This window comes from Leucoraja erinacea, chromosome 2 (assembly GCF_028641065.1).
Source record: "Leucoraja erinacea ecotype New England chromosome 2, Leri_hhj_1, whole genome shotgun sequence".
NCBI classification, from domain to species: Eukaryota; Metazoa; Chordata; class Chondrichthyes; order Rajiformes; family Rajidae; genus Leucoraja; species Leucoraja erinaceus.
In genome coordinates, this window is record NC_073378.1 from 104,930,863 (window position 1) to 104,955,052 (window position 24,190).

Sequence of the window (24,190 nt, forward strand, 5' to 3'; positions counted from 1 at the left end):
TGTAAACTGGGAGGAACCAGACTACCTACCTCCATATTCATTGTTTTTTCATGAAGGCTCAGTTTTGCTGGTATGCTGGTGCTGTCGGTGGGGCGGCGCATCTTCCAACGGTTCCGCTCTGGGCCCCTGTCTAAAAAGACCTTTGGGGGTAATAAGCAGCGGCCCCGAGCTTTCACCAGTCCTTGGATGTGGGTGTTGACTGGTGGATGCCGAGGGGTGCTGCCAGCTGGGTGTTGGATGAGATGTCCTACTCGTTCCCGGGCCTGCCCTCATGAGGTGCACAGGTTTAGCTGCCTCTCTTCCTGCTGCAGCGGTTTTGCATAGCCCCGTATATTTGGGGTTGAGGGCAGGTCTTATATGCCACAAATGGCAGTCGAGTATCCCGCATTTGGGAACATTGTAGGCGTCAGCACACTCGAAGTGCAATGGGATAGCCTCTTCCTGGGAGAACCACCTTGGTGATCATGGCGTCGCCTGCCAGGTGAGTATGATCCGTGGAACGAGCAAAGGCGGTGATTTTCGGTGTTAGGAGCTTCAGAATTCGCTGCTTTTTTAGCTCTTGACTGCGAGTCTGCTGACCCAGCTGCCTGCAGATTTGACCTCTAGAAAGGCCTTCTCCTGCGGGGCTTTGTTGGAAAGATGGTTGATACTGGCTGCCATCTGGGTTCCAGTAGTCTTCCTGTGCGTGGAGGTGCCATATAGTGGCCCACGACGCCCAGCAGCTCTTCCTGATCCTGCTCCCCTGGCATACTCCTGTTCTCGTCCGCCTGCCCAGCGTTTAAGCCAGCCCAGCCCTGGCCTCCTTAGCTAGCCTCGAATAAAGAGGGAGCAAAAGGGGGTGCTGTAAATTCTGTGGAGGAGGCATATGCCCTACCTCCGTTGTCCCATCAATCCCTCGACAAGGGAGATGGCTAGTGCAATAGCACTGGGGTAGGAGTGTTAGCTCCCTTGGCATTCAGCCAGTGACCCCTCGTTTTCCCAGAGGTTTTTGGCTCCATGACCTCCTCTGGCTTGGGGAGACAGACATACTTGTTTTTGCTGTCTCCAACCTGCTCCAGAGTTGGAGGAAAGTTGATTCCTGTAGAACCTGTAAGGTTGTCTTACCTGTTGTTAGAGGCTGCCTGCCGTTTTGGGCGGCGTTGTGGCGGTTCCCGGGCGGCGATTCTCCTTGTCAGGAGTCTGCAGGGGTGCTGGTCGGGTTTTAAATTTCCCTCCGGTCCGCTGCTGTTAATCGAACAGCTGTTCAGCGGACCGGCATCAGCGCAGCTCCCTGTCAGCGGTCCGCAGCGTGTGCGGTCCCGTTTGCGCCTATCCCCCTCCACTGTCGGCTCCTTCGCTGGAGTCGAACGGGGGCCGCTTCCTCTGCTCCCCCTGGAACAAAAAACACAAGGCCCGATTAAGGTAGGTACTTACCTAACGTTCCTTATTTCAGGCTGGTTTGCGGGAGCGCCGACTCCCGCTGGGCCGCGTGTGCACAGCTGGACGATAATGCCGCACCTGCGCACTGGGCGGGGTTCTTCACATAGCCACTCACGTGACTCCGAAGTAAAATTGTACTTTAAAATGTTTAAAATGTGCTTGTTTTTGTATGGTTAGAACTTAAATTATGTTGCTTCACATTGAGCATGCTTAATTTCCATTACAACAAGATAAAACCTTTTCTTCATTTCTTACTTGTACACATGCTTTTAAGGGCCTGAAATATCCATTGATGCCTCAACTTTCCCCTGATCAGCCTGGGCAGATTTTCCTGGTGGATTTAAACAAGCCAACCTTGAGAGCTGAGGAACTGAGAATAAGTCGTGGCTTTGATGTGGAATCATTTAACCCACATGGATTGAGCACATACGTAGAGAAAGGTAAAGTTTTTCATTGATTATTGTTCACCTGGGAGGAGTGGAGGGGAAAGTATCATGAAGCAATAAACTGACTACAGAAAGTCCTGGATAGATTTCTAATTAAATGCAGTATTTATTTTGATCCTTGTTGTTTGAAGTTGGGACAGTATTAGAAATAATGGATACTGGTTGTTGAAACATCAAGTAATTATGAAATAATGTTGCCATCCAATGCTATGATCCCTCTTGACTGGACCCAAGTCTTTCTTAATCTTAGTGTATTATTTGCCCTTCTCATTGTGAGCAGTGGGGCAAGTTTTCCACTGAGATGCAAGACAGATATGAACATAGAACAGTACTGCACAAGAACAGGTCCTTCGGCCCACAATGTCTGTGCCAAACATGATGTTTGCTTATTGACTCTTATCTTATCTGAAACCTACCAAATAATGAAAGGCTTAGTTAGAGTGGATGTGCAGAGGATGTTTCCAGTAGTGGGAGAGTCTAGGACTGGAAGGCAAAGCCTCAGAATAAAAGGACATATCTTTAGAATGAAGTTGAGGAGGAATTTCTGTAGCCTGAGGGTGGTGAATCTGAGGAATGCATTGCCATAGACGACTGTGGAGGCCAAAGCAGAGATTGATAGGATTATTAAGGGTGTCAAAGGTTTTAGGGAGAAGGCAGGAGAATGGGTTGAGAGGAAAAAATAGATCTGCCATTATCGAATGGCAGAGCAGACTCAATGGGCTGAATGGCCCAATTCTACTCTTATCTTATGCACATAATTCATTCCAACTTGCCCACACCGACCAACATACCCAATCTTCACTAGTCCCACCTGCCTGCGTTTGGCCTACACCTTATAAACCTTTTATATTAATTTACCTGTCCATATTAAACCTTTCTTATCCATGTACATGTTCATATCTATGTTTATCAACATGGCTATCCAATAGTCTCTTAAATTCCAGTATTGTAGCCATCACACCCCACAGCATGCTCCAGGCACTTGCCACCCTCTGTGGATCTCCTTTAAACTTTGCTCCTCTTATCATATGCTCTCTTGATTTTGACATCCTGGGAAAAAGGTTCTGACTGTCTACCCTATCTATGCCTCCTAATTGTATATACTTCTATCAGGTCTCCCTGCAACCTCTGGCGTTCCAGAGAAAACAATCCAAATCTGTTCACCCTCTCCCTGTAGTTAATATCCCCTAATCCTGGCATCATTCTGGTAAATTTCCTCAGCATCCTTTCCAAAACCCCCACATCTTCCCTGTAATGGGACGACCAGCACTGCACAGATACTTCAAATGTGGCCTAACCAAAGTCCTATAAAGCTGCATCATGACCTTCTGACTTATACTCAATGGCTTGAACTATGAAAGTATACCATATGCCCTCTTCACCACTCTATCTACTTGCAAAGTCACTTTCAGGGAGTTATGGACCTGGACCCCAAGATGCCTCTGCACATTGATGCTGTTAATCTTGCTTGCAACTGGATCCTCGACTTCCTGACCAACAGACCCCAATCATTGAGGATAAGGGACAAATCATCCTCCACGATACTCCTCAACACGGGGTCTTCGCAAGGATGCAATCTCAGACCGCTTCTTTACCCCTTGTACACCCATGACTGCGCAGCCATGTACAAATCTAGTTCAAATTTCAAATTCGCAGACGACACCATCATCAAATAATGATGAGATTGAGTACAGGAAGGAGATTGAGATTTGATGTCGGGAGTGCAATGTTTCTCTCAACGTCAGCAAGACAAAGGAGATAGTGATCGACTTCAGGAAGCGAAGCGGTTCACATACCCCAATTTGCATTGATGGTGCTGAAATAGAGATGGTTGAAAACTTCAAATTCCTAGGAGTCAATATTACCAACAACCTCCTGGATCACCCATATTGAAGCAACAACCAAGAAGGCACATTAACGCCTCTACTTCCTTAGAGGCTTAGGAAGTTTGGAATGTCCCCAACACCGCTCACCAACTTCTGCAGATGCACCATAGAAAGCATTTTATCAGGATGCATCACAGCTTGGTTTGGGAACAGCTCCATCCAGGATCGTAAGAAATTGCAGCAAATTATGGACACAGCCCAGGCCATCACAAAATCCACCCACCCTTCTATTGATTCCATTTATACATCACGCTGCCTAGACAAGGCCAACAGCATAATCAAGGATGAGTCGCACCTGGCCACTCCCTCCTCCCCTCTCCCAACAAGCAAAAGGTATAGAAGTGTGAAAACGCACAACAACAGATTCAGGCACAGTTTCTTCCCAGCTGTTATCAGGCAACTAAATCATCCTATCATAAACAGAGAGCAGTGCTGAACTACCCTCCACCTCTTTAGTAACTACCCTTGATCGGACTTTGCTGGCTTTACCTTGCACCAAACCAGTCTTTCTGCTGACTGGTTAGCACGAAACCAAAGGTTTTCATTGTACCACGGTACACGTGACAATAAGCTAAACTAAACTATGACCTATTCAGTCACCCAGATGATTCTGAGGATGTCTAGCTGCTGGTCGTTTCCCTAATAGGGTCTGTAAGGAGCTGCAAATTGACAAACTTCACACAGGTGTGGTCCTTAGGGACACTGGAAGTCGTCTTCAATTCCCACATCCTGCAGGAGGAGCATGCAATTGCTCTAACTGCCATCTTTACTGCATCAGACAAAGGGAAACAGACATTTTTCTCGGTCGAAGGATGTAACTAGTGGAGTGTTCCCAGGATCAGTTCTTGGTCCTCATTTAGTTGCCATTTACATAGGTGATATAGAGGAGGGGGCAGAAGGTAAGGTAGGACGTCCTGTTGCAATTGGGATACTTGGACAGGCCAATTGGATGTGGAAAATGTGAATGAGTGGGAGAAAACTTGACAACTGGAGTTAAATGCGGAAAAATGTAAGGGTATGTAATTTGGTAAGAGAAAGATAAAGCAGGCTGTTATCTAATGGAGAAAATTCACTGCTGAATGAAGTACAGGTGATAGATAATGTGTTCTTGTGTACAAATGGCAAAAGTGTGATCAAGGAGGTGCACCATGTGGTTAGAATGTCAAACAGCATATTGGCCTTTATTGCAAGAGGGTTGGAAGTACTGTTACAATTGAGTAAGATACTGGTGAGGCTTCACCAGTATGTTGAACATGGTTTTGGTCACCTTAACCGAAGATATGATGTATTGGAGGCAGTCCAAAAAAAGATTAATGGGGCTGACTGATAATTAGAAAAGTGACTTGATGATTGGAAAAGTGACTCTGATAAGTGGAAACGTTTCCTACAATTATAGATGTTGTTTCTTATAATTCTAGATGGTACTATTCTCGTTTTTGTTGTGAATCATCCGAAGCATGACAGCACTGTGGAACTTTTTAAATTTGAAGAAGAACATCATAGTCTGACTCATTTAAAGACTATCCGACACGATCTTTTAAACAAGTACGTTGTGCGAATGTAAACTAATTCATTTTTGATTGATGAGCAATCTGGAATGATAAGAAATGTATTTTTTATAAAGATGAGTCAATAATAGTTTGACTGAAGAATGGTTAACAGGCCTTGTTACACGATTGTTTATATAAATGTTGCAATGCCCATCTAAGGTTTGGAGAGTCCACAGAAGATGTAGACTCTTATCCCATTCTTTCACATCATGTGTGTTGAATACCCAGGCAACATGTTGTTGCTATTGGGATTTATTTTAACAAGATATTTTAAATTTGTTCATTTAACAGGATTTTGAGGATAATTTGGCAGTATAAATACGTGGAGAATGTCGAGAACATTAATTTGTACTGTATTATAGTCTGATCCTTTTAATATCCTGTTAAACTTACTCGCCAAGATTAAATTGAGTGGATGGTGATCTGAGTCGCATACTGAGAATTGTAAATTAGTCCATTGCCTCTTCTAGTTTTGTGCTGATCTAGAATTGACCATTTTATATATTTCTGAATTCAGATCATTTTGTAAAAATAGAAATAGTTATGATCCAAACAATTCATCCACAAATGTTCATTAATTCCAACCTGATGGATTTGCTTTCCCTGCTTCAGTCAATTTCTTATCCATTCTAAGTTGTTGATGAATAATTACTGGCTAGGTTTGATTAATTCTTTTATATGCAACATGCCTTTTGGAAGTTGAGATCCACTCACTTGTGTGAGTTGGCTTTAATATCATTGTTCGATCAGAAGGAAGTGAGACTGAAACCATGGAAAAGTCCTTAGTAGGAAATTGGATGGATGAAAGTGTGGTTATGTTATGCAGATTGTCAGTGGGTTAATAGTGAACATAATTCCATTATCTTCTATATTACTAAAAGTCTGATCTTGACCACTTCCTGTTGTTCTGTATATTGATTTTAGAAACAAACGCTGCCACCTACGGCTGTGATTTTTGGCCATCTTACTCAGAGTCCCCCTCTGCTGCGCAGGACAAGAGGATTTTTCCCATCGATGAAAAGTAAAAGAGTTATTAGTGTTTAAAAAATGTTGAGATTCTCTCTCCTAAAGGCCATGCCCCTTCCGGAGGGACTATAAAATCCGGAAGTGTTGAGTGCCTCAGTCAGTCTCTGCAAAATGGGGGAGTGAGAGGGTCACGTCTCTCAGTCTGAGCTGTGAATAACACTGAACACATGTCTACTAAACTGTGAGTGGTTTTACTAAACTGTTAGTGCCCTTAATGTGGTTTGAAAATATAGTTTGGAAATGCTAAAGCTGTGTTGCCTTTGGTTTGGAAATGCTACAGCTGTGTTGCCTTTGGTTTGGAAATGCTAAAGCTGTGTTGCCTTTGGTTTGGAAATGCTAAAAGTTGTGTTGCCTTTGGTTTGGAAATGCTAAAGCTGTGTTGCCTAATTAAAGTTGCCTTGCCTAATTAAAGTTGCCTAGCCTAATTAAAGTTGCCTTGCCTAATTAAAGTTGTCTTGACTAATTAAAGTGTCCTTGACTAATTAAAGTTGCCTTGCCTTCTATATAATTAAAAGTCTAATCTTGACCACTTCCTGTTTGTGCTTTATATTGATTTTCGAAAAACCGCAACCACGTACGGCTGTAATTTTCGGCCGAGAGTCCCCCCTCCGCTCATCAGGTGCCGAGGATTTTTACCATCGATGAAAAATAAGAGTTATTAGTGTTGAGATTCTCTCTCCTGTCAATCACGCCATGAAGGCCACGGCCCTTCTGGTGGGAGAGGGGAAGGGACTATAAAACACAGAAGTGTGGGTGTGGCTCAGTCTCTGCAAGATGGATGAGGGAGAGGTCACGACTCGCTGTCTTTAGTGGCCTTGCACCCTGCTTGAAATGGTATGAAACTGCACTTGAATTTGGTGGCCTTGCACCCTGGTTGAAATGGAATTTCAAGGACTAACTGAGTCAACTGCCAGTCCACCAGCCGTGAGTGAGTGAGCTGCCAGCACAACAAGCTTGAGTGACTGAGCCGCCAACCCAAGAATCCATTCGGCCCACAATGTCCATACTAGCCCTCTGGAAACCAGTCCCTTCAGCCCACACCCATACTAGCGCACCAGAAAGCCCCCCCCACTCCCCCACCCACTGGCCACCAATATTGGAATTGGTGGAGAGGTGGAATATTGCGTTGGGGGACCAGCCCTCCCGTGTGATGCTGGGACCCAACGGATCCCACTTAATCTAGTTATTATTATTATTTATTCTCCAAAATCCCCCCAAAGACATACAGGTATGTAGGTTAATTGGCTTGGTGTATGTGTAAATTGTCCCTAGTGTGTGTAGGATAGTGTTAATTTGCGGGGATTACTGGTCGGCGCCGTATCGGTTGGCCGAAGGCCCTGTTCTCACGCTGTATCTCTAAAACTTAAAGCTAGAACTAAAGATAGAAAAAATTCCTTGCGGCTCATCTGTCAGTCCCCTGAGTCTGCTTGCCAGGTAACCTGACAGTAATAGTCAAAAGTATGTAATGTAACCAAAACATAGTCCACAAAAGAATGTCGCCGAGGTAGGGTTGTGCAATGTGGTCAAAACATCTGATATTGGGAAGAAGCTCAGACTCCTGTACCACCTTCTTGAAGGTAGCAGGGAGATGACCGCATGGCCAAGATGGTGTGGGTCTTTGTTGCTATTACAGGTGCACAACCTTTTATCCGAAAGCCTTGGGACCAGACACTTTTCGTAATTCAGAATTTGTCGGTCTTCGGAATGGAAATTTTTTAGCGTAGATTTTAATGGCTGGCTCAGTGGTAGAGTGTTCGGCTCATATCCGCAAGGTCGCGAGTTTGCGCCTTGATCCCGGCAGTTACTCGGTCGCGAGTTTGAGTCTTCAATGTCGTTTTTTTCTTGCAGAATAAATGTTTGTATGAAATGCAGTGTAGGAGAGGTGTACTGACTGTGTGGGCAGAACTTTGGAAGTGATTGCCCACCAGTCTAAAAAGCCGCTGTGTCTCCCTGTCCCTGGGATAGCAGGGGGCGATCAAACAGCACACTACCCCTCTCCCCCTCCAACTCCAGAGGAATCCGCTCCCCGATGGGCTGCTACCGCGACAAGTGGCAGTTTGCCCACAGCACGAGCTGCGCCACCCCAAGAACACCTTGCACACCATCCGCTTCTGCCCCTACGTGTTCCTCTGGAGTTGGAGCGGGGCTGGGCTGGAGTTGCTGCTGGCTGTGGGTCTCTGGGATCTCCGTGCTTGCAGTGGGCCTGGGGGTCGCTGTCCCGTTGGTCCTGACGTCTCCGGCCACCCCCCTGGACTGGAGCTGAGACTGGGAACTGTACCGCACTTGCCCCCTCCCTCTGCAACTGCAAACAACCCCACTCTCCTGCAAGGGAGGTACAGTTCCCGGAGGATAGCAGGTGGCCGGAGACGTCAGGACCAACAGGAACCCGCTCCCCGATGGGCCCCTACGACGCCCCGAGCTGCGCCCCGTCATCCGCAACCCATGTTCCTCTGTAGTTGGAGCGGGGCTGGGCTGGGCTGCTGTTGGCTGTGGGTCTCTGGGTTCTCCGTGCTTGCGGTGGGCCTGGTGGTCGACGTCCAATTGGTCCTGACGTCTCCGGTGACTGCACTGGCCTGCTGCCATCGCCGACGTGAAGACAGTACAAAGCCCCCGCGCCGGTGCAATGGGCGGGGAGCTGGAGAGGGGAGGGATGGGGTCACACACATGGCCGGGAAGCAGAGGGGTGTAGGTGGGGTGAAACTGAAGGGAGCGACAATCTGCTGCTGCCTGCACGCTGAGTTAAAAAGTTCCCACGCAAGACTCACGATACACTGTGTATCGTGTCTACCGTGGGAACTTTTTAACTCAGCGGGCAGGTAGCAGCATATTGTCAATTATTAACCCTCCCGCGCAATATACCCTCACCTTCTCTTTTATGAATGGGGATTTAGTTCCCCTTTCTTCGAGGACCGACCGGAGGTTCCGCTGTCACCTCTGCGGGCCGCCCTCAGTGAACGTTTTCAAGGACCTTTCTTCAAGGACCGAAAAAATGTCGCTATTCGGAGGTTTTCGTTATTTGGATCTTCGGATAAAAGGTTGTGCACCTGTAGCTGCATCTGCATGAAGTTGCGCTTCCCTTTGATGGTAGGAGGTTATTACCAGGCAATGCCCACCACTTTCTGCAGCCTCTTTCAATCCTGGGCATTAAGAGTTACCAAAAGCTGGGACGTCACGTTACAGCTTTATAAAAGATTGGTTAGGCCACACTTGGATTACTGTATGCATTCTGATCACCACACCACAGAAAGGAAGTGATTGTGCTAGAGAGGGTGCAGAGAGGTTTGTTAAGCCCGTCACACTTTCACGACCTAATTGGTGACCCCGGTCGAGTTTGCCCTTGACTCATATTCGCAGCATGGTCGCCACGAGGTCGTAGGGGGTCTTCGTAACTCTTCCTCATGCTCATGAGTGGTCTCCGTGTACTTGTGGCCTCAAGTAGGTCGCGGCGTTTTTTCCAGCCTGATAAAAAATGTCCACGGGTAAAAAAAAGGATGGCATGGAAATAATTAACACTTTTTACTCATAGGTAGGTCGTAGTAGATCGTGATGGTAGTCGTAGATAGTCGTGTGTAGTCGTAGGCAGTCATAGGTCGGTAACGGGCCCCGAGAAAAAAAAATGCAAACATGATATAATTTTATCATGTGATCATTTTCCATTCGTAACTAGTCATAGTTTGTCTTAGGTGTGGAAGACTGAGGTAGAGGGGGGGGGGGGGGGGCGTAGGAGGTCGTAGACAGTAGTAGGAGGTCGTAGACATAGTCGTAGGAGGTCTTTTTCTTTGGTGAGTCAACACGACCTTGACATTTTTTTCGTCTAGTGTCTTCTAAACGTGTGGATTAGGTCGTCCAGTGGGACAGGCCCTTTAGGACCATGTCTGGAATGGAGCGTTTCGGTCATAAGGAGAGATGGCATAGGTGGATTTTGTTTTCAATGGAGTGGCAGAGGCTGACGGGTGACTTGATAGAGTTATGTAATACTTTGAGGGGCATAGATATGGTAGATATGGTGGGGTTCTATAGCGGGAAAGGTAGTGTAAATCCTGGCCAAAATGGAGCCAGAAGAGAACCAAAATAAAGTACAGAATCCATGCATTCACAAGGCCTGATGGTTAACTCTGCAGAAGAAGCCACAAGCTGCTGACTGGTGCCAGGAAGACTAGGTCCCAGATCAATGTTGCAGATAAGAAATGTATGAGTATCTCTTCAATTTTCAGTATGAATAAGATTCTTGCAGAGGACCTCAAAGGTATTGTGAATGCACGAGTTTGATTGGGTTGCTACAAAAGAATTGTAAATAATGTAAATAATGTTGCAAGACAGTTACCCTGTTGTTTGTTGATTGGCCAAAGTGTTAAGCCCTGGCAGGATTGTTTTGAGTTCCAGGGTAAATGTCGCATTATTCAGTTAGTTAGCTTCCTTCCCGAAGCTTCTGCCAGAAACATTGTATGGAAGACTTTGTAATTAGTTTGGGGAACTGTCAATAATGTATTGATGTAATTAATATGTTTGATTGGACTGTAAAGAGACCATCCCTATGTAGTTCGACGCCTCAAGGTTCGTGGACCTATAAAAGGTAGTCGCATCTTAGATCGATGTTGATCTTCTGGAAGAGCGCTTGGGACTGAGTAACCTTTTGGAGTGTGTCTGCTTGCATGAGGCTGAAGGGCTTGTCCAGGCAGAGACAAGGATTGAACAAGGTGGTTTAGGTATCGTATAGGGGAATTTGCTGTTCAATCTAAAAATAAAGTTTAGTTGGTCCAGTGCTTGAGTCAGTGTTTTTTACTGAACTAGGCTACGGGGGGGGGGGGGGGTAAGCTTTAGAAGAGCAATATTTACAGTAGGAGATTTAGAATGGATCAGAAAATGAGTATTTCTGCAGAGTGGTTGAAGGGTGGAATCTGCTCCCATTGGAATTATGCAATATGGTGCATACTGCAGCGAGTCTTTTAACTTACACTTGAATACAATATATATGCTTTAAATTGGATTGGAGCATTTTTGAAAGGGGGGAGGCTGTGCGATCACTGATCACTGGCCTTGGGGGTACCCGGTGAGGGAGTGGAGCAACCGAGAGGGCAGAGGGTGTGGAAGAAGGATGTCCCCCCTCCAAGGGTAGGAACTTTTTGAAATTTGATGTTAAAATCATGTTTTAGTGCACTGTAGAAGTATGATTTCAATGTTTTTTGTATGAAGTATTTTTAAGAGGTAACTTTATCCACACAAAGGGTGATGGGTGTATGGAACAAGCTGCCAGAGGAGGTAGTTGAGGCAGGGACCATCCCAACATTTAAGAAAAAGTTAGACTGATATATGGATAGGACAGGTTTGGAGGTATGGACCAAAAGCAGGTAGCATAGCTGGGACACGTTGGCGGGTTTGGGCAAGTTGCGCCGAAGGGCCTGTTTTCACACTGTATCACTCTATGACTACATTATACCTCCACCATGCATGAATGATTCAAAATCAAGTGATCAGTTTTATTGCCATATACTCAAGCATAGAAACATAGAAAATAGGTGCAGCCAGCACTGCCATTCAATATGATCGGCCATTCATCTAAAATCAGTACTTCTTTCCTGTTTTTTCCCCATTTCCCTTGATGTTGTTAGCCCCAAGAATTAAATGTAACTCTCTCTTGAAAACATCCAGTGAATTGGCCTGCACTGCCTTCTGTGGCAGGGAATTCCACAGATTCACAACTCTCTGCGTGAAGAAAGTTTGTTCTCATCTTTCCTAACTGCCTCCCCCTTTATTCTTAAAGCTGTGACTCCTGGTTCTGAACGCCCCCAACATCGGGAACATTTTTCCTGCAGTTACAGTAAGTGAAAATCTAGCAGGCAAGCAGGATGCTTTCTCCAACCACCCCCATTTGAAGTCCACAATCTTCCACTGTTTCTACCCAGTGCTTGGTACTTACTTCCAGCAGCCACTGGTTGTCCTCCAGGATGCACTCTCTCTCCTCTCAACCCCCCTCTCTCTCTCCCCTCCATCTCTCTCTCCTCTCTGTTTCTCCTCTCACCCCTGTCCCCCCCCTCTCACTCTCTCCCCTTCCCTCTCTTCTCTCTCCCTCTATCCCTCCCTCTCTCCTCCCACCTCCCTCTCCTTCTCTCTCCGTCCCTATCTCCTTCCCCTCTCTCCTCTCTCTTTCCCTCTCTCTCCTCCTTCTCTCCCTCTCCTCTCTCCCCCTCACTTCCCCCCAACCTCTATCTCCCTCCCTCTCTATCTCCCTCTCTCTCTCTCTCTCTCTCTCTCTCTCTCTCCTCCCTCTCTCTCACCTCTCTCTCTCCCCCCCCCCTCTCTCTCTCTCTCTCTCATCCCTCCTCTCTCCTCCTCTTTCTCCCCCATATCTCCCTCCCCCACACTCACTCTCCCCCTGGCTCTCTCTCCCCTCTCTCTTTCTCCTCTGTCTCTTTGCCCCCCATCTCTCTCTTTCCCCCATTTCTCTCCTTCCCCCTCTCTCTCCTACCCTCTCCACCCCCCTCTCTTTCGTCCCTCTCACCCCCTCTCTTCCCCCCCCCCACCTCACTCTCCCCCCCTTTCTCCCCTACCTCTTTCCCCTCTCCCTCTTCTCTCTCTCCCATTCGCTCCCCTGTCTCTCCCCTCTCTCTCCTCTCACCCCCCTCTCTCTCCCCACTGTCTCCTTCCCCTCTCTCTCTCTCTCTCTCCACCTCCCTTTGAGAGTCTGTCCCTTCGGCACAGAGACACTCGCGGCAGCGGCGCTTCCGACGGCCCGGGACACTCGCACTGTCCGGAGTGCTCCATGGCCGAAGCTGCAGCGAGCGACTTGCTAGCCGCACAAATACTCGTCAGCCCTGCAAACTCACCAGCCCCGGCTCCCAGGATCTGTATCCGCCCGCTGCTTCCATCCCTCCCTCAGCCCGGGCTCTCCAACACCCGCGGACCATGCAGTTTATCCGAGTTTTGAAATTTTTGTTGATCACAGAATTTCTCACCACAGAGCGTGAGAAATTTTTGATCAGTGTGAGGGCGTGAGAGTTTGCTTGAGGGCGTGATTCTCACGCTCAAAGCATGAGAGTTGGCAGCCCTGTTCACTGTTCATACACACGAATAATAATACAAACATTTCATGCAAGTTCAAACTGTTTGGACAAAAATCACTTATTACTGCTTTATAACAGTTAAGTTACTTTAAGACCATTTCAGAAATTATGGCAGTCAACTAACAATCAACTAACAAATTAAAGCAAACTAACAAAAAACATGTTCCCTTTCCTGACTACCTCATAAGTACTTTAATGCTGTTAAATAACAGAGCATAGGGATATTGATCTCAAGTTTCAAAATGTGGAAAGTGGGAACAATTTGGCTTAAATGGTAATTTTAAGCTCATTCAGATCTGTATAGTTATGCAACATGTACATGACTGGCACAATTTGTCCATGATGATTAAGTTGGCATTCTGCGTGCCCAGGGACTGGCTGCCATTCCCAGATCAGCTCGCGTCCCAGGGACTGGCCGCAGTTCTCAGGTCGGCAAAAACAAATTGAAAAATAAAACCGCGGTTTTTCGGGTTACGGGCCGAAAACCCGTATATTGCATATTGGGAACAGTTTGCAAAAGATCTAAACACACTACTGAGGACTCCTCGTATTTATACTTAATTTCCATGGCCATTCCGAAACCCCCCCCCCCCCCCCCCCCCCCCCCCCAGGTTTTACAACTGATTCACCTGGTTAGTTCCAACTCCGGCTGCTTCATGTTGTCGGCGGCTGCACATCCAACCAAGAAAGAGAAGAGGCGCGACGTCACTCACAGCCGCCAACTGACGCGCTTCCCCGGACCGCACAGATCCCTGGCACGCGGCGCTAAGGGACAAATTGCGCAGGGACTGAACTCAGCGTGAGAACTCGGTCGTGAGCGTGAGAAATTGCTCCAGGGCGTGAGTCTCACGCCGAAAGCGTGAGAATTGGCAGCCCTGCTATGACTGTATAACGTTATCATTATTTTGAGTAATTCTCTGCTGATTTCTAAAGAATTCCCAATCCTGTGTCCTGCTGCTAATCTTTGCATTGATGTATGCATTTTCATTCAATACCTTCAGTAACTTTCTTTCTTGGTCACTTTCATGGTATAGGCTTCTCACTGGAGTATTGTTGAGAATCATGAAATATCTACTTAAATGTCTGCCAATCTTGATCTATATTCTATCCTTTGGCCTATTTTTCCAGTTCACTCTTTCTTCAGAGTACTGGAATTGAACATTTAAGTTGAGAATACTACTTTCAAACCGAGGTTTCTCACCCTCAAACTAAATTCGAAAATTTACCATGTTATGATCAGTCTGGAAGTAGATAATGATAGTGCTGTTTGAGGCTCTCAGATAAGCCCATGGATCTGCAGGGATTGGAGGGATATGGATTACATGCAGGCAGAGGAGATTAGTTTAATTTAACATCGCAGACACTGTGGGCCAAATAACCTTTTTTTGTGTAGTACTGTCCTATGTTCTTTGTTATGGGATACTTCACTATGATATTATCAATTATTCCTGCCTGTTCACACACGAACAGGTCTAAACTTGCCTGAAAAAATTGAACATAGAACAATACAACACCAGGAAAGGCCCGTTGGCCCACAATGTCAGCTTCCTCAAGATATTGGTCTACAGCCAATCCTGAGTATACTTAATCAAACGTACTCACGGCCACCCTTGCTAACTTAAATTGTCCAATCAATATGATTAAAATTGCTCTTGATAATCACAATATCTTACTTAAAAGCCTCCATTATTTCTTAATTTACATTATTTTCTGCAGTAGTAATTTCAGGGTAAACTACTTCCCTCAATGAGTAATGCAACAGATTTAAGAAGGGGCACAGGGATGTGTAAGTGGATGACAGGAAGCAGGGTGGGCAGCCCTTAAAACAGTTGCGACCAGTGTTACTGCGAGCCATTTTTGCTGCTTGATATAGATGAAAATAGCCCTGTGTCTTAAATTGCATGTTTATAATATGCTTTCCCTTTAACTTGTCAATAATGACGTTAAATTTAACCTTTAAATCAATTATTAAATTGAAAGTGTGGTTGGTTCCAATATAGGTTTAAAAGAGCTATAAATTACGACCACTGTAGCACTTGAAAGATTGTAATCTTACAAGCACTAGAGATTGTAATCTTTTACTTTCTAGCACAATTTAGCATTTTTTAAAACAATATAGATATGATGCTATAATTTAACATGTTTTTGAGTAATTTGGAAATTAAGACACAAACATATTACAAAATAATGTATAAATGATAATGTATTCATGGTTTCCTTTTCCATTTATTCCTCTAGTGTAAATGATATCATAGCAATGAGTTCGCAGAGTTTCTATGCTACGAATGACAGTTATTACTCTAATTATTACCTGAAGATCCTCGAGTTTCTTTTGGGGCTTTCATTCAGCAATGTTGTTTACTACAGCCCTTTTGAGGTAAAAGTCGTCGCAACAGGATATGGATTACTCAATGGGATTGATATTTCTGTTGATGGAAAGTGAGTGTATTCTCTTTCATTACCTGACTGCAGTAGAGTTACTCTCAACTTTATGGTATTTGAATGGTGGATTATTTTTGTTTTAGGATTGATTTTTAAGCAGACAAATGGAATATTTGATATTAATCTAATTTAACGCAGACATTCTCTTGCCTGAAAGTGGTAGGATTACTAAATTTGGATTGTGTTTTGTAGAATTGTCAACAATAACATCCTGTTCAATCAACCTACGTTAACTTTAGAGTCATGAAGTAGCAATGACACTGATTCATTTAGAAAATGTGTCTTATCATACACCAGTAAACAGCAAGCAGTGTCATGCAGCGATTAAAATGTTTTTTTGCGAGTCTACCCGATCTTTTTCTATAAGAAATGTACACTTTCTCCATTTTCTTTGCTTCTCCCTGAAGTTAATAATTACGTATCATCCTGTCTCCAGAAATTGTTAGGTAGGTGCAGCTGGTATCTCTGTGTGGAGTTTGCATGTTCTCCCTGTGACCGTGTTGGTTTGGTCCAGATGCCTCCCACATCCAAATACATGTGTGGGTTTGCAGGTTAATTGGTCTCTGTAAATTGATCCTGGTGTGTAAGTAGTAGATGCAAAAGTGGGATAAGGTAGAACTAATGTGGACCTGATAGACTCTTCTTCTTCTTCTATGTCTTCTTGCGAATGAAACATAAACCAAGGGAATAGTTAGATCTCAAGCCGGTTGTTGAGCAGCCAGGTTGTTGTATCTGCATCAATGTCTGCCAGGCCCTGAGCTCCATTTGGTGGGTGGTAGAGCTGGCATCCAGAGATGACATGGTTGGCTGTCTGTTGTTCTGCTCCACATTCACAGGCTGGGCTCTGGCAGAGTCCCCATCTCCACATGCTGACATTGAAACGCCCAACGGTACGAAGTCTATTGAGCTTCACCCATGCTTCTCTGGGGAGGTCAGATCCTGGACAGCTTTTATCTGGTGAAGAGATGTAGCTGCCCAAGAGATGTAGCTGACTGTAGGGCCTCATTTTCATGATAATCTTAATTACCAGTTCTGTGTTTCTTACTATTCCATATGGTCAGTTGGCCTAACATTGGTTAATACAACTTGATCATTAACCTGAATAAGACACAAAGTGCTGGAGTAACTCAGCGGGTCAAGCAACGTTTCTTGAGAAAATGGCTAGGCTATGTTTTGGGTCAGAATACTTCTTCAGATTCATCTACTTCTCAAGTCCATTTATATAGAGACCATTTTTATGACTTAACGTACCTTTACATTTTCAAAGAATTTCACATTGGAACACCAAAGCTACACTTTTGGCTAAGTTTTGCTGACTTTGGACTTGCAGTTCTCGTGCAGTTCTCGTTCACAAGTGGGAGGAAATAAATAGTTACTGAGCCAAAAAAAGTTAGTAAATAGGGGAAGATATAACCTGTCTTATGCTACCAGTACTAAGGTATAGCAGCCTGAAAGCTGTAATGTTCAGGTTCAGGAGAAGCTTCTTCCCTCCAACCATCAGGCTATTAAGCATTACAACCTCCAATTAAGCTCCAAACTATGAAGACTTGGGGGCATTATTTTTGTCTTTGCACTATTATTGTTTGATTTTTTTTTTGAGTGCATCTACATACGGGACTTTTGTTGTTTATTATGGGTTTTACAGAGTTCTATGTTGACATATGTGTTTTGCTGCTGCAAGTAATGGACCTGTCCCACTTAGGCGATCACACACACACACACACACACCCCTTCCTTCAACAGCCTGTTATGAGTGTTATGAATTTACACGACACACACCACGATGAACATTAAGATGGTGAAAGCACAGTGCACAGTAAGTCATTTAAAAGAGGGGGGGGGGGAAAGAGGTGGGAGAAGGGGGGAGAAAGAGGTGGGAGAAGGGGGGAAAAGAGGGAGACTAGGGGAGAAGGAGTGGAGACAACTTTTAAGAAGCCAGAGATACACAGCTGTGATGCTCGGCAGACGTTAACATTACCGGTTGGTTATCCTTGGGTCTGAAAACTACTGTTTACGTTTTTTTTCCCCCAATGAAATTTACCGGTCAGCGCCGGCTACAACCTACGAGAACCATTGACGTCCTGGCAACCCACCTACGGCACGAGAATTCTCACTACTCTCCATGGCGGCTTCAATCTGGTTGCGGCGACCATATTGAGGCCGTGACTAGTTCCCAGAATGCAGGAACTCCTCACGACCATGAAGGCGACTATCAGCAACCATCTCCTGCAGTCGCCTAAAATGTCGCCTAAAAGTGGGACAGGCCCATTAGAATTTAATTGTTCCGGTTCATACTACTGTATGACAATAAAATATTCTGATTCTTGACAATTATAGAATATTCCCAATCAATACTGCATTGTTAATATCTCAATTTTAATGTCTTGAGAGTAAAGATTTCCCCAATGTAAATCCAGTTTTGTGACTTTTGCAATTTAGGTACATTTTCCTTGCAGAGACTGCAGGTCATAGAATCCTAGTTATGAAAATTAATCCAAATCATATTCTAACTGAAATAAAGGTAAGTCTGTGCAAAAAAATCTTAGTTTCAAAGTTTTAAGACAGTAACATTGGGACGTGATTTTTAGTGCCAAAATACGTAAGCTGCAGTCATAGAAACATAGAAAATAGGTGCAGGAGGAAATCTGAAAAATCCCAGTGTATTTTAAAATAATTTACGATCAAAATTGATTTTTAATATTTGTCATTTATGCTTGCCATTCCCTGTACAACCATAGGGATTAACAGCTTTTTCCTATGTTCTTATCTCTGTTATTAACTGTTAATATCAACATTTTAGAAACAATGCCAATCAAATATCATTATTACAAAAATTAAAAAATTATAAACTAATTCTATCCTTTCCTTGTCTCCTTCAATTTGCAATAACACTGTCTTGGTATATACAATTAATTATGTAGAAAAGGCAGTTTGTTTGATTTAATTATAGTCTAGGTGCTCCATAACCTCTGGTCATGATCCATTATTCATATAACAGCCTGAACTGGGAGGAGGAGTCACCTGGGAACATTGTTATATAAATGCAACACCACAGTGGTATAGAACTATTGTAGGTGAACGTTGTTAAGATGCCGTGCCCACTGAACAATGGTGGGAAAATAAAGAGTTCAATTGAGATCAATGAATTCAAATTTGTGCTGGTTCTGCAATGGTACGGTAACCTACCCATGTAGAAAAATATTCAAAGCAGTTACGATATATAATGAATCAGAAATTAAAGTCCAATCACAGAAATGCTTATTGGGATGGGAAATAAAATGCCTGATTTAAACAGCTGGGTATTAAGCTCAGTCTTAAAAGGGGAAAGGGAAGCTGGGGGAACAATCAGAACTGGATAGTTGGACAGTAATGGACTGACATAAGAAGTAGGGAACACAAAAATGACAAGAAATATTGTAAATGAGAAAGAATGTAGTAATCTTCAAAGGATGTATTTCTCACACGTTGTTATCCCATTGTGGTCTCCACTGGTGACCTGCTCGCCTCAATCCCCTCCCGGCGTACTGCTAAGCAATTTACAATCTTTACTGTCGTCTCTCTGTCCTGATGCAGGATGTCGACCAGAAAGATTGTGGTCTCTTGTCTTCACAAATGCTACTTAACCCATTGAGTGTTTCCAGCGTTCTTTTTTTGATCTAGATTCTAGTACTTGCAATCTCGTTTGTCTGCATATATGCATGCTGGTGCATAGGCAAACATACAGCATCCAAACTCTTATGTAGTATGTTGAGAGGTGTGCTTTGGTAGGAAAAATGAAAAGAGAAGTTTTGCAGCAGAATGTCCTGAAGCGTTTGTTCACAGACTTTTGAATTGAGTGGACTGCTGAGTTCCTCCAGCAGTTTGTATTTGCTCAAGATTCCAGCATCTGCAGTCTCATGTCTCCAATATCCTAGTCAATCTCCTCTGCACATTGTCCAGATCAGTCATATCATACAGTGTGGAAACAGGCCCTTTGGTCCAATTTGCCCACACCGACCAACATCTATCATCTACTCTAGTCCCACCTGCCTGTGTTTGGCCATATTCCTCTAAACCTGTCCTTACCATAGTATGGCAAAAATAATGCACACAATATTTCAAGTATGGTGTAAGTAACCAATGGCTTATTCACCATCACCATGACTTCCCTGCTCTTTACAACCTGACTAATGAAGGTAACCAGCAGTAACCATGCTACCTTCATCACCCTATCTGTACTGCCACCTTCAGGGTTCTTTGGACTTATGCACCAAGTTCGATTTGTTTCTTAATAGGTCGATACCATTTACAGTACATGTTCAACCATAATTAGCCCCTCAAAATGTATCCGTTTACACTTATCAGGATGAAATTATATTTGCCAATGAATTTTGTGGCATCCTTTAATTTAGTTTAGAGATACGGCACAGAAACAGGTCCTTCAGCCCACCGAGTCCATGACAACCAGCGATCACCCGTACAGAAATTCTGTCCAATACATGAGGACAATTTTACAGAAACCAATGAATCTAAAAAACTGCACGTATTGAGTTTGTGGGTTTTATAAAGCAAACAATTAAAGGTATGTACCTTATTTTTACATTAAATGGGGCATGTATATAAAAAAACATTTTGGGCAGTATCACCGGAGAATTCCTTCCAAAGCCCAAATCATATTGGACTATTAAAGGAATGTCTAGGTCACGAGAGAATGTAACAAACTGTACAGACAGCACCCACAGTCAGGATCAAACCTGGGCCTCTGGCACCGTGAGGCAGCAGCTCTACCACTGTGCCACCCCTATCCTATGATACAGGTACAGTTGGGTGTCATCTCTGCATAATAAAAGTGTCACAGGTGAGTGATTACAGGACCAGGGATAGCTCCTTGGGATCTTTGGTTGCATGAGAGTGAGGGCTGAGATAATTGATAAAGAAATAGATTTACTGAGAATGGACACAAAAAGATGGAGTAACTCATCGGGTCAGGCAGCATCTCTGGAGAAAAGGAATAGGTGATGTTTTGGGTCGAGACCCTTCTTCAGACTGAGAATCAGGGAAGAGGGAACAGAGAGATATGAAAAGGTACATAGAACAAATGATATGCAAAAAGACAGATCAAAGCCAGCAACGACGATCAAGGTAAGATGGAGCCAACAATGCTCCATTGTTGGCTGTGGGGAAGACGATAATGAGTAATACAGTGAAATTCAGCAGGACTAGTGAAAATAGTATGGTGACTAGCGTGGGGGGGTGGAGGGCGGAACAGAGAGAGGATGTAAGGGTTACTTGAAGTTAGATAAATCAATATTCATCTTGCTGGATTGTAAGCTGCCCAAACAAAATATCAGGCGCATTTCCTCCAATTTGTGTTTGGCCTCACTTTGACAGTGGAGGACAGAAAGGTCAGTAAGGGAATGCGACAGGAGTTAAAGTGTTAGCAACCGGGAGATCGTGTCAGTCAAGGCGGTCAAGGTTATAAAGTTCACAGAGGAGATAATATTGCAAATTGATGGTATTCCAAAAATATTATTTATTCAAGTACTTGTTGATAAATGTTTGTCAATTTGTAAACTGTTTACTACTGTGATTTTTTTAAATTCAACACGATTAAATGCAAATACTCCCAATGGAAAAAGACAGATACTGTAAAATTATTTTCTATGTGACGTAAAGAAAATTACAATCTAAATCTAAATAGAATCATAAATTTAGCTGCATGTAAAGATAGTAAAACCTATACATTAGGGAACATCCAAAATAATGTTATAATTATTAATTATTGGCTCACTATATGCATAGTAAGTTAAATAAGCCAAATATTCCACAATTGGATGCATCTCATATGGTGTTCCTTTTTTTTACCCATGGCTATGTCTGAATTCCTGCCAAGATATGGTTGAATCAAAAATGCCTGTTGTATTTCCTAGTTCACGACTTCCACTAGGTAATTTTCATAGCAAGGCTGATCCTAACCCAAAATCTGCCGTGTTATATTTTGCCCAATATAAAGTCATTTTTAGTGATTGGATTACGTTATGTAAATTCCCATAGGTAAACGTTTAGATGGGTTATGCAAAATTGTAAAAAGAGAGCAGAAATTACTATTAACATTGTTCTGATGCCGTTGTTTTATGTTACAATTAATTCTATTCTCTAGTATAGTACTTTTACTGTTTTAACAGATTGCACAATCATGACGATAAAGCAAATTCACTTTCACAATGCATTGTAGAATGCATATATTTTAGCAATCATAACTGTCTAATTGTTTACTTAATCTTAATGTTGGTTCTTCTGCATGAAGAGTTTGACTGTGGAAATTGGCCCAGACAACCTGGAGGTGGATCCTAAAACTGGAGATATTTGGACTGGTGGTTGTTGGAATGCCTGGAAAATGTTACTGTACAATCCTGAAAATCCCCCAGGATCTGAGGTTTGTTATTTGAAACATTCATTGTTTTACAATTTTTTTAAGCTTTTATAGAAAAAGACTTTTGCTATTAAATCACATATAATTAATTAGGCTTGGCATGATGAGTACCATTTGATTGTGGCTAAATGTTTGCTAACATTCTAGAAAGTGTTATATTTGAAAAGTAGATAATGGTACTGTCACTGAAATAAGAAGTTATATTCTGATTGTCCATCAACATTTACTGTTTTCCGAATCTGAGGTGTTTTTATAGTCACAAGAGTATTTTAATCCGAAGACCATTTAAAAATATAGGGATAATAATCAGTTTGATTTTAATGCAGCTCTGAATAAATCTCTTAACATTTTAAATGGATAAAATAAGAAAATAAATTCAGCTTTAACCCAGCAGGGCTACAACCTGTTGACATTCAAATAGGCAAGAAAGTTTGGTTTTGATTATTGCTTCAGTTAACATTTTTTTTTGCACACAGGTAATTAGAATTGAAAACATTCTTTCTAAGGACCCTAAAGTGACTGAAGTGTACGTGAACAATGGAACTGTACTTCAAGGAACATCTGTAGCCACTGTTTATAAAGATAGACTGGTTATTGGCACAATTTTCCACAAAGCTCTCTACTGTGAGTTTGGTCGTTCATAACTTTGGATGAAAGTATGCTTTTCCAAACTGTGGTAAATTACACTTCTGCAGCCATTATAAAACTGTCAATTCAGGGGATATTAATTTTGGTAACATTTGGTAGAAATGATACAGATCATAAGATAATTCCTGTTCGTAAGTGGAATATTACCTATTTTGAGAATTTTTCCAATTGTTTAAAATAGAAGTAAATTCTTACGTAGATGGGTAATGGTATTGAAAATGCCAACCTCATTTTCTCTATTTCCCATTGTATAATGATTTTGCTGTACACTATGTTGAAGGCATTGATCCTGATTCAATGATAGGAGGAAGTTTAAAAATAATTGATGAAAGAAAACTTCACATAATAGACTTCTACTTTACAATGATCAAAAACCTAATGATTGTGAAATGTATAAAAGGCTTTTGTAAAGAAAGCATGAAATATCTAATTGTAATCTTATGTTGATTGATTTATGTTCCATACTGCTTGTCAAAAGTAATGTTTGCCTGTTTCCACTTAGAAGGCACAATATTGTTTACAGATTATAAAAAGCTCTCATTTCGTCTAATAACTGATTCATTGAATTTTTATAAATTGAAAATTTATATAAATAAGATTCAATTTTTAGTTGGGTGTGGACAAATAAAACTTCCTTTTTTTGATCATGCAATAATGATTTGTGAATTTAATGGTGTGGTGTACTTTGTATTTAATAAACCAAAAATTGTAATAACCAATGTATTGTATCTGCTATTTGCTGTAAATTTCTAGCGTAACAGTTCCTTCCTTTCATGATGCCTTTGGTCCAAGTCAAAATTCCAAGATTTCTATTTTAGATTTCTCTTGCATAGTGTTGGATTTCCTTGCATTGAGATGCTGTCATCACAAATGACACAAATATTAGTTTGGGTAGCAGCAGAGGGGTTTTGATTTGTGGGAGGTCATAGGTTGCTTATTGTTGCTCCTGATGAGTGCCCCCTGGATAACAAGGGAAAATATTTGGAGCGGTTTGAAGTCTTGTTTGGGACAGGCTTTCAGGAACAACAATCCACTGTGGGTAAAACAATAATAGCATACTCAGAATACACATTGCATGTTTCTCTGCCATACTGTATCTAAAAGTTACTGATGCTACCAAGTGAATTTTACTTTAAACAAACAATTTAAAATGCACTTTTCCATTAAAAGTAGAAGAGAGAATGCTCTTGCATAAAATATAACACGACTTCTAACAACAACAGCTGCAGCTTTACCTGGCATTGTACAGGTTAGATGTATCCTCTTTTGTACAGAATCTGGTGATTTATTAATATCACGG

The 24,190-nt window shown here is 42.9% G+C and overlaps 1 protein-coding gene and 1 pseudogene across 2 annotated transcripts in view; one reads left to right on the plus strand and one right to left on the minus strand.

The window, feature by feature from the left end:
* Window positions 1-23,609, plus strand: part of LOC129713460 (serum paraoxonase/arylesterase 2-like) — a 35,829-nt gene extending 12,220 nt beyond the window's left edge. For both annotated transcript variants that reach the window (XM_055662518.1, XM_055662510.1), the window contains 6 exons: window positions 1,694-1,859; window positions 5,170-5,296; window positions 15,627-15,827; window positions 18,270-18,351; window positions 22,117-22,245; window positions 22,719-23,609. In XM_055662518.1, coding sequence (XP_055518493.1) covers window positions 1,694-1,859; window positions 5,170-5,296; window positions 15,627-15,827; window positions 18,270-18,351; window positions 22,117-22,245; window positions 22,719-22,886 — 873 coding nt within the window. In that variant the 3' untranslated portion in view covers window positions 22,887-23,609. The remainder of the gene's footprint in view (window positions 1-1,693; window positions 1,860-5,169; window positions 5,297-15,626; window positions 15,828-18,269; window positions 18,352-22,116; window positions 22,246-22,718) is intronic.
* On the minus strand, window positions 341-489 carry LOC129716501 (U1 spliceosomal RNA; annotated as a pseudogene).
* Window positions 23,610-24,190: the final 581 nt, after the last annotated feature.